General features: G+C 29.8%; 1 protein-coding gene and 1 non-coding gene across 2 annotated transcripts; one reads left to right on the top strand and one right to left on the bottom strand.

The window, feature by feature from the left end:
• The first annotated feature begins 5,164 nt into the window (after nt 1-5,164).
• On the top strand, nt 5,165-5,236 carry TRNAH-GUG. The gene has a single exon. It is a non-coding gene; the product is annotated as a tRNA-His (tRNA).
• Nucleotides 5,237-6,038: 802 nt separating this feature from the next.
• LOC110700531 (transmembrane protein DDB_G0273707/DDB_G0273361-like) lies at nt 6,039-10,802 on the bottom strand. The gene is made up of 5 exons (XM_021878083.1): nt 10,330-10,802; nt 8,945-9,078; nt 7,094-7,241; nt 6,891-6,997; nt 6,039-6,461 (listed from the first exon to the last, which is right to left on the bottom strand). The coding sequence occupies exons 1-5, from the start codon at nt 10,622-10,624 to the stop codon at nt 6,420-6,422; spliced, it is 726 nt and encodes a 241-aa protein (XP_021733775.1). The 5' UTR covers nt 10,625-10,802; the 3' UTR covers nt 6,039-6,419.
• Between the last annotated feature and the right edge of the window lie 704 nt (nt 10,803-11,506).

Here is an 11,506-nt window from a genome sequence, read left to right as displayed (position 1 = left end):
TTTTTTTTTTTAAATGAAATTGTTACTCCGTATTCCCCAAAAAGTACCTTGCAAAGCATTTGTATTGCAACTTGCAAGGCTACAACCTTGTAATTATCAACGTGAGTACAAAATTTACCATCAAATCAATCAACAATTATATCTTATTCTGTCTCATTTTACTTGCTATACAAGCAATAAAATCAATTTCTAAAAAGTTAAGATGACAAAGCAGAAAATTGAAAGATAAATGTGAGATCAAGCAATACTTTTGTTTTGGATGATAGGACCAAGCAAAACTTGATACTCCATTAATTATGCACGACCAATGTAAATATGATCGTAACTATAAAACATAAACAAGTATTTATATCAATTTCAAAAAATTACAATTATTTTATACTCCCTCCGTATTTAAAAACTTGCTCCATTTTTCTTTTCCGGCCGTTTTTAAATACTTGCTCCATTTCCTTTTATGGAAATATTTAACAATATTTAATTCATTTTTTACACTTAGTGGACCTAACATAATACTCTCTCTCTCCTCTTATTCTTCCACTATTTTTGCTTTTTACAATTTTTTATTTTCTCAACTACCTCATTACCTCCATATTTTAATACTTTCTCCAATTTCTCTTAAAACTCCGCGCATGGAGAAATGGAGCAAGTATTTAAAAATGGAGGGAGTACACGACTAATACTATTAGCGTGAAAGTGTTGCAATTATTTAAAAACAGATTAATTCATGGAGCATGAGCACAAGTGAGTTTGAAATGATGGATAGTTTAAGTAAAATTGTTAACATCCAGGGCTACAAAGAATGGTTGTGACAGCCCATCAATCACATGCCAAGTGTCCTAATCAATCTTAGCTAATTACACTTTATATGATTTGGTCCACTTTCGTCTCTTCAACACCAGCCGTCTGATGTTCGCCACGTGACCATAACGCCGTCGACCAAGCTATTCTCTCATTGGTTGTACTCTTCCTATTTGATTCTCTCTTGGGTCCCACTTTTTTGTGGAACCTCTTATATTGCTACGAGTATCTGGCGTTTCTCAATGGACTACAAACAGCCGACCACTAATTATCTTTTAGAATTAGGTGTAAGACATTCGTAAAAAACTGAGCCGATCGATCTGGAAAAAATAAACCGATTCAAATTTCAACTGGTGTAATCTTAATAATTAGGCATAAATCAACTTTAAAATAGTCCCGACCTAATCGACTTTACTAAACCGACTCAGTTATCCGAATTGACATCTCATTAAGACTGTCACATGTGCTAGTATAGAAGTTTGACCATTAATATCTTTAATCATCATTCCTTCCGTCTCCATTTCGTATTTGCTTGTTCCATTTAACTTTTACAAAATTGTAAGTTAATACTATACTTGAGGCACTTTGGAGTTAGGAACTCCCTTAATATTCCATAGTAAAGGGGTCTTACTGGCTAAGGGCATGTTTAGATTAACTAAACTAAATTGAATATTTTATGAGAGAAGGAAATTAATTAAGAAATTGGAGCTGAACTGAAATGAAAATAAGCTGAACACAATAAGCCCTAAGTAAAGCTGAATTGACTTGTGCATGGTTCTAATTTGATAGGTTACTTCAATCTCCTCACCTACCAAAAAACAATTGTACTTTATATAATTATATTACTTATCTTGTATATTTCCAATGCTTCAAATCATCAATCATACGTTTAACATACTTGATTCAATAGTAAAGATTACGAGTATTATTTTGTATATTCCATGACGTTGTGGCATTAATATCACAGAATCGATCAGTATTGACAAGTTTATAGAGTGTAACTAAGTTATGTCCTAACAAAATTTCTAGACAAATCATCATGGTGCTTGAAGATGTTTTACTTATTTTAGTTTCTAAATATATAAGTCAACATAAGCTTAATTAAATGAGATTTAAACTCAATGGTCCATACTCCATATGTATCCCATATCCATCCTAAGACACTTTCCAGAGAAACAATCATTGTGCCAGATGATGTTGTACTTGTTCTGTTTCTCAAATTACATTAAATAAAACCCCAAATAGATGAGTTTCTAGAGAGGGAAATAAAATCATAGTGAGAGAAGTTAGAGGATGTATCAGAAAGAAAAGGTATAAAAATTAATATTAAATTGTTTCTTTCAACTTAAGAAGCTTATGATTAACAAGAAAAGTTATACAAAGTACGTACAAACTAAGCTTATCAACAATCATCTTACATCAGATTTCATTAGGGCTAACTGATTCAAGTACATAATTTAAAAATCATGCATGCTTAATCATCCCATTAATTCTACATATTTCATTTAAAACTTACTTTTTTTTGAAGTTATTACCCTTTTACTTATCACAAAGACACAAATAAATATAGTTGTTATCATGAAGTATTATATATAGAGAGTTTATTTTTCATATAATCACATCATTATCAAAAAAATAAATAAAATTTAATGTACGATAGGAACTAATTAAGATCAATTTCATAATAACATCATTGCCTTTTGTGTACTTCTTTATACAAACTCGTTGTCTTTCTTAGAAACACAAATTCTGGTACTAATATAAGATCACAACAAATAAAATATAATATCTTAACAAGTGAATCGTGAAGACGATAACTAAAAGTATTAATTTTAAGAGTCAATAGCTAAATTTTCAAAAGATATTTCTCCTGCTACCTACGATTCTATGAACAAGACATGTACATATAGCCATTATAAAACATGCATAAACAAGCAACTATTTAATTTTAATATTTATTAAAAGTATGTAATGTAAAGTTGTGTGATTTAGATGTGTAAAAATGTTAGTATTCTTTTTAGAAAATAAATTAATTAATTAAAATCACTTTCGATTTCACTAATATAGGAACAAGAAGTCAAGAAGTGTTGCTTTCGTTGGACCCATTACACATGTGTAATAACTTATTAAATAGTTTTAAGGTCCTATTTAAATTGCATCAATTTGTATAATATACTCAAGGATGACTTTTTATATGAACTTTATATTTTGTGGTCGAATAAAATCGTCAAAAATTGATTGGGTGAGTGGTCCCTCCATTAAAAATAATAATATATAAGACGACTCATAAATTTGCTTCAATATCTTTAATTTGATTTGGTAAGGTGGATAAATTGGAGTAATGAATTTGATAGCATTGTCTTAGGATTCAATTTTCAAATATGTTGGTATATTTTGGGCAGCAATTGAAATAATTTCAATGGACTATATGGAGTACAAATGGAGTAAAAAGAAACAAATTATAATCATTTAAAACATAGAGTTCTAATGCAATTATAAGAAATTTTAATTAATGTGGAATTGTGGATACAAGTTGCTTCAATTTAGAGGAGAAATAGAGGAATTTGAATATCCGATTGGTGAAGTAGTTTTATTTAGCAACTTTTATTTTTTGGTCTCACCCTTATTCCTTCTTTCAAATACACCCTTTTTTTTTTTTTTTTTTTTGAGATACCAATAATAATTTCTATGCTCACTTTGGCAAATGGCAAGGATTCCTCATACACTTTGAATTGATACTGAGAGTCTGTTCACATTTACTGAACTGAGTTTAACTAAATTGACCTAATTAGAGCTGAACTGAGCTGAACTATATATTTTATGAGAGAAGGAAATTAGAAGCTAAACTGAACTGAAATTAAGCTGAAGTGAACAGGCCTTAAGTCGAAGTTTTAAGAATCAAACAAATAATTAATAACTATAACAGTTTAGCTCGTAAAAGACTAAATAAAAGACAAATTTTTAAGTCCCATTTTAAGAAGTAATCACACCTTACCTAAAACAACAATTAATAATTTTACTTTTACTTTAACAAATAATTAAATAGCATTACTTTTACCAAACACTCATATTAACTTATCTATCTTCACAACAAACAATTTGTTGACAGTTAACAAAACTTTTACAACTATATTTTTCTGAATAGGGGCTAATAAGGGTCTGTTCTCTTCCGTTGAAATTCAGTTCAGTTCAGTTCAGTTCAGTTCAGCTCTTAATTTACGTCTAATGATATTGCTAATGATATAAAGCCAAATTTCATTCTTTTAAGCTCTTATTACAACGACGACAACAACAACAACAACAACAACAACAACAACAACAACAACAACAACAACACCAACAACAACAACAACAACAACAACAACAACAACAACAACAACAACAACAATAATAATAATAATAATAATAATAATAATAATAATAATAATAATAGTATTAACAATAATAATAATAATAATAATAATAATAATAATAATCAATAAGTAATAAATAATAATAATAATAATAATCATCATCAATAAATAATAATAATAATAATAATAATAATAATAATTGAAATAATAATACTAATAATAATAATCAATAAATAATAATAATAATCATCAATAAATAATAATAATAATAATAATAATAATAATAATAATAATAATCAATAAATAATAATAATAATAATCAATAATTAATAATAATAATAATAATAATAATATTAATAATATGTACATTCGTATATACACATATGTATAGTAATAAATAATCAATAAATAATCAAAGATCACTAATCCGTAGTTAAAAATCACTAATTAATAAGTTCAGTTCAGTTCAGTTCAGCTGAGTTCAGTCAATCGGAACAGGCCATAAGTAGTGCAATTCTTAATTTAGCTCATTTCAACCTTCTTTAAAAATCCATCTTTATGAGATTGATCAAGTGTTAGAAAACCCTCATTTGAAAAATCTCACATGTTTTTATCACAGATTGATACATAAAAATCTCCTTACTTTTTATGAAATTCAATTTTACGTAAATATAGAGAAAAATAATCTTCTCCAGGAGGCTATTCTAAAAGCTTTAAGTTTATGAATTAATGTCCTTTCAAAAAAAAAAGTTTATGAATTAATGTGAAGATATCTTTTTTTTTTTTTTTTTTTTTTTTTTTTTACTTTGTTAATAAAAGCTTTTTTTTTTTTTTTTTTTTGATAACTATAACAGTTGAATGAAAATCGAATAAGATAGTTTTGGGCTTAGATAAAGTTTAGGATTGATTCATTGATTGGTCCATTAGCCCTATTTAGAAGGTTTCTTGGACTGGAGGCCCATATTAACCACACTAAGTAACACCTTAAAATTAATCCAAATTTAATTAACAAAGTGGCTGTAGTTTAGTGGTAAGAATTCCACGTTGTGGCCGTGGAGACCTGGGCTCGAATCCCAGCAGCCACAAAATCGGATTTTAGTTTTTTTGCACACCCTAGCTACATAATATGATATTGTAAATCTTTTTAATTTGTATTTGTTTCTTGTATGTATTGATGCCGACTTTGTGTGCTTATAATTACAATTAACATGGTATCCTTCACATAAGGTATAAGCAAGAGAATGCAAATATAACAATGACATATACATAACCTACATAAGGTATAAGCATGTATTACTAGCATTAGGTCGATCAGGAATTCAAAAATATTTTGGTGAAAAAAGTGCAATTTAACTTTTTCAAAACCTTTAAAATTTAGTTTTAAGCACTAGATTTCTTCATTTTACAAGTTTTGGGTGGTAGCAACACCAAGAATAAATTCTATGTTGGTGTACGAATAGTCCAATAATTCATATGAGCATATTGACCTCATACACTAGCATGTGTGTGGTACACATTAATAAAAGCACATGCTCTACGATGCACAATATAGGTTTCCAGATTATAATAACAATCACAATATTCGACATTTTATAATACGATACATTGTACATGTGATTATACAATAGCATATGTGTGGTACATATAAATATAAATAGAAGCACATGTTCTAGGATGCACAATACAAGTTTTCAGATTATACGAGTAAATAACAATCATAAGATCCCCGACATATTTATAATGCTATACATTGTACATTTGATTATGTGATGACTGATGATATTACTGGCAAATGATTTCCTTGGCATTCACTAGGAAAATCACATATAAAACACCCAAATGCTCTCAAGGCATATGCTGCCATCAAAAACCGCAAGATGGAGCCCATTTTCAACCGCATCAATTGATACATTTTCCTTTAGACGGGACGTACACCATAAAATGGATGAAGCAAATGTACTCTTCCAATGAAATATACAAGTATAATATTACAAAGCCTATCAATGATAAAGAACTTACTAGTACAAAATTAATGATGAATCTTTATTTATACAAAGAATTATATTTATCAATTAATTTACATCGAGTGCTCGAATCCAATTCAATTTCCTGTACATTTTGTACGGAATCTTCATATTTGCAACCCTACTGTAATCCGTCGTCCAAAACTTTCAGAAGTGCCTCAAAAAAATCATGAAATGCACTCCTTATTTTGCTTTTTGGAGGGTATTTCCTTACTTAAATTATCAAAAATTCGCCCTTTTCAATTCAAAACTTGAAATTCTCCTTCAAGTAGTAAACAAGTTCTTGCTGCAATATCACCAAAAAGAAAGAAAATTGCCCTAGTTAATATGTGCACCACATGTAATATGTACTTACTTATGACTTATTTTTGCGAAATGATCCACATTGTCAATGAAATTACCGGTAGCACTCCTAATGAATTCAAAGGTGTATTCAGTCCATTTTTTTTTTTTAAAAAAGGTGTATTTAGTTCAATTTATTTTAAATCAAATAAACTAAACACGAAAATCCTTAGATTATACGAAGTATAAGTTTGTACAAAGTCTAGGAAAAATATGCTTAGGTTATTGATCAAGTCATTCTATTAAATCGAACACACACTAAACAAAATTGATTTCCAAATTTGATTGTTTGATCAACCTAGCTAGCCAGTGGACATGCACGTACTATTTTCTAATTGTATGTGATGAAGTTTGGATTGGTGGAGAAACTTACAAGGAAACAGAGGAGGATGCATCCAGCAGCACCAGGAAAAAACGCGTACCAATAGTTGAGTCCATGAAGTTTAGCTCCATCAATAAATAGTAATGGCAAACTTGCAGCTACACACATACATACATCCACTCTAGTTAGATTAAATTTGGACTATACAATAACTTTGTACAAAGTATACAAATAGAGAAGTATATAAAGATTACCGGGAGGGTGCGTAGATTTGGTGTAAATCATGAAAGCCAGGGAAGCAGCAAGGGAAGCACCCCTGGCTAGCCAACCTGGTCCCAACAGTGTGAATGCTAACACTCCTATTGCTGCACACCCTATTTGAGCCATGAACATGTTGTATTTCTGCACATATGTAGTTGTTCCAAATAAGTTAAGCTAGAATATTTCTTAGCATGCTTAATGTTAGGAGATATAGGTATGTACTAATGTACTATGTAACTATATAATTAAAATATCCGAAAAGTTGCCAGTTTGAAATACAAGCACTTCAACCAAAGAAAATAGAATAAGTACTATAGAGGAAACCATGCACACAATATGCTTAGTCATTTCAAATCACATACATACAAAGTATAAGTCGATCTATTATGGATGACTTCTAATATTTTTGGCGTTAATTAGCAGATTAGGTGATAATTAGCAGATTAGGTTTGATGATGAGGTGATAACTCTGTTGTGTAAAAGACCTACAAGAGGAATATATGTGGTTCCATCAATTTATTGTTACTTAAATACTACTAATAAAATGTTGTGCTGCCTGCAATAGTTTTTTTTTTTACCATACTACCAAAGTAAACAAAATTTAAGAAAAGAATAGCTAAGGTATGCATGTGAATGAGAAACACAATGTCAACAAAAGGTCAAAAATTAAAGGATTTTTTTTTGTCAAAAATTACCTTATAAAACCCAGATTTTATGAGAAACCATCTAATAAAAAAAATGTTGTAAAAAACTACATTTTTTTTTTGAAAAAATTGTAAAAAACTATATAAGAAAAGATAAAATATTATAAAATACTACCTATTTCCACCGTTGACCGACCTCAAAATTATCTCGAAACCACCACTTTCATTCCCAAAACTAACACAACTTGCTTTAAATCACCTCACCACACCTAAAACCATCTTTCAACCTCAAAACAACCACATCTAATCCCAAAAACCACCATCCCGAAGCTTTAATTTATCATCGATCACCAACTCGAAATATCCTCCAACCACCCCGAATATAACCTTACCACCTTGAAAACCAACCCTCACGATGATTTTGAGGGTGTTTTGAGGTGGATCAACGTCGTAAAATTGAGTCAACGGTAGAAATTCGGTCAAAGGTAGTATCTTGCAACATTTTACCCTTTTTTATGTACGTAGTTTCTTACAAATTTTTTTTAATTAGGTAGTTTCTCACAAAATATAAGCTTTATTAGGTAGTTTCCCACAAAAAGTCCAAAACTAAATGAAATACAAAGTAACCTATACACAATGAGGCTAAACAACCTACATATATATAGTCATTGTGATTAATTAAACTTCCTTACAAATACCTCATATTATGTCTAGTATCTAATTATCTATTTTTATGGTTTTAAAATTTAATTCCTATGTACCTTTATTTCCTAGTAATTTTATAAACTTTCTAGTTATTTTCTAGTATCTCTTCTATATCGAGGTTACTCTATGTAGTTTCGATATCTACCAAGTATATGACAATCTCAATTATTGTGCTACCAAACAAATTAAGTGTTCGTTGCTACACATCACACAAATGGACAAATTTGATGATATGATTAACTAGTAAACTACTACCTACCAAGCTAGTAAGCTAGCTTAATAAAAATTCTAAGAAATTGCAAGAAAGATCTTAAGCCACACACAATTGGTAAGAGGATAAAATAGCGTGTGAATGTGACCAGGCTAAGCCAATCAATAATGTGCAATACAATAGTATAGTATTATTATACGCACAAGTAGATATATAAAGGGACCCAAAAATATAACACCAACCAATGAGATATGAAACACAAAGATAGAGTAGAACGTACATACCCGAGCAGCTGGAGATTTAGGTGTGATGAATAAAACAGCACAAACAGCTCCTAATGGCGCTATTGTCATTGACAACCCTTTTGGTGCTAGTATCTGGTCCATTTTTCCCAACATTGCCATTCCCGCAAATGCCCCTATTTTTTCACTAATTTGTTAGCTTAGTTAACATAATTATAGGTATGTAGTTATATAAACCGACGAATAAGTGAGGATATGTGATGACGGAAAGATAATTATTTTGAACTTAGAGCTAAAGTCATGTCTTGTTCACTTTATATTCAGTTATTTCATGAGGTTTAAGTTCAAAAAAGATCAAATACAATTCAAATAAATAACTTGAGAAACAATATGTTTTAGATAAAGCCCTAGACACCCTATTCCATTCCCTTTATTTTCACTTACTATGGATAAAGAAAGTTTTCAAATTAGTGAAAATCATTATTAAAATTTGACAAGAAGTAAAATTTCTTGTTTAAAGCAGGAAATTGAGGAGTCTTTTAGCTAGCCCAAACACATACTGTAAAATGCATTTGTTTTACATTCCATTTTAGGTTGTATCAATTTTATAACAAATCAAATGAAACTCCTTTGATTTGCTTTTAAGCATGTATAATTAGCCAAAAAAAAACTACTAAATGTACCAAAAGGGCTACTAATTGGTTAATATATTCTACTACGTTATGTTTTATTTATGCAATTTTAAAGAAGTGCGTGACATGAAAATTTACCTAGAATTCTCTAAGCTGGGCCACAATGTTGTCGACTTAACGACTTTTTTACCAAAGGCAAATTGTAGAATTTTCAAATCTATAAAATTATGTTTTTTATTTATAATAAATAGTTTTCTCGATATTTCATGATAATTTTTATCTCTAAAATTATTGATAAGGACACTAATGATAAAATTAAATAACAAAGATAGAGCTGTACTACTTAAGTATGAAAAGATAATCACTAGTACTGTAAGTAGTAACTGTTTTAATAAAAGTACAAAACTCATAACCAAAAAATAAAATAAATTAAAAACTACATTAATAACATTATTATGGATCCTAAAATCAAGAAACACAAGATTAAAAAATAAAAGTGTTTTCCAAATCTCTAATATTGCACACATTATATTCAACCTAGATCCAGCATATAATATACAAGTAACTTGTAACGAACAAATATGAAAGCACATTTTTGTATGTAAGATGAAGACGTCCTATCAAATCAGAATTTAGGAATTCACGGGTCAATATGAAGGATTGAAGGGTATTGGTTGAATCGGATTTGATTCTAATCTTAAAACAATACTGTTTTAGGAATTCCCCTCGTGAGGCAGGTTATCGGATTACCAAAAGAATCACAAAAGGAAATGAATGAAAGGGAACAATACATACCAAGAGAAGGCCAAAGAACATCACTAAGAGAAGGAGAAGGGGTGGCTTTATCAGGTGACCAAGTGTCCCAAAGAGGTGCAGCCACGTTAGATGAAGAAGAAGCAACCACCTTTAAACTCTGTCTTCTCTTAGAAAAAAATGTCGTGAATAATGGTCGGTCCAAAATATATGATCCATTATTCTTATTATATGAACAATTCTTGATTAAATTCAATGGTGGTAGAGTTGGAGAAGCGGGTAATAGCAAGGGAGAAAAGAGAAGGTTTTTAGAGGAGAGAGAAAATTGGGTTATCATTGTATAAAGTTTTTTATTAAAATGTTTAAGGAACGATTTCTGTTCTAGTTTGTCGTGCGAAAAATGGAAGAAACAAAGGGAGGAAAAAAAAAATGTGAAATGGACCGACAGTTGAGAATTAAAATAGGAGAAAAGGGGTGGAATAAATTGAATTGTGGGGGAGCTTTTGGTGAAATGGAAGGGTCAATATCCATTATCATGTGGCCATATGGTGTTATGTTTAGCTATTGCATGCATTTTTATTTTGTATACTATGTCTATCTCTCTACTCTATGCTTATCTTACTAGTATTATTTTGTATGTGGGGGACTGGGGGTAGGGGGTGTGAGTTACATGGTGTCCTAGTCTACGTGTGCTTCCACGTTGGACGTTCCCCCCAAACATCCTTGATCGCTTTTGGCTTGGAAACAGTGGCGGATTCAGGATTTTCAAACTTATGAGTCACCATTAATTAATCACTTGTTTCAATCTAAAAATTATATATAAAAAAAAGGAAATTTCACCAAAATGATTTCAATCCAAAATTAGAACATAAAAATACATACTATAAAGCTATTACATTAAACTAACTTTATGATTTTTTACTTAATTAGTTTTGTGGGAAAATATTAAAATTAGTTGCACAAATATAGAATAAATAGAAACAAGAATTATTAAAAAAAAAAAAAAAAAAAAAAAAAAAAAGTGAGATAACTTAAGAAACCAGTTATTAAATATAACAGGTTTCTTTGATGAAATATGAAAGCGTGGCTGACAAAAAGAGACCTATTATCTAGATAACAGGTCTCTTTAATATTTTTAAAAAATGACGTGATGCTAAACTCATGTACCAATAGCAACAACAAAGAGACCGTCTATCTGATATTTTTATAGGTGGTCTCT

The sequence above is a fragment of the Chenopodium quinoa genome, unplaced genomic scaffold (genome assembly GCF_001683475.1).
Source record: "Chenopodium quinoa cultivar QQ74 unplaced genomic scaffold, ASM168347v1, whole genome shotgun sequence".
Classification (NCBI taxonomy): Eukaryota; Viridiplantae; Streptophyta; class Magnoliopsida; order Caryophyllales; family Amaranthaceae; genus Chenopodium; species Chenopodium quinoa.
Note: the sequence above shows the minus strand (reverse complement) of the source record. Positions and strands in the feature narration are given on the sequence as shown.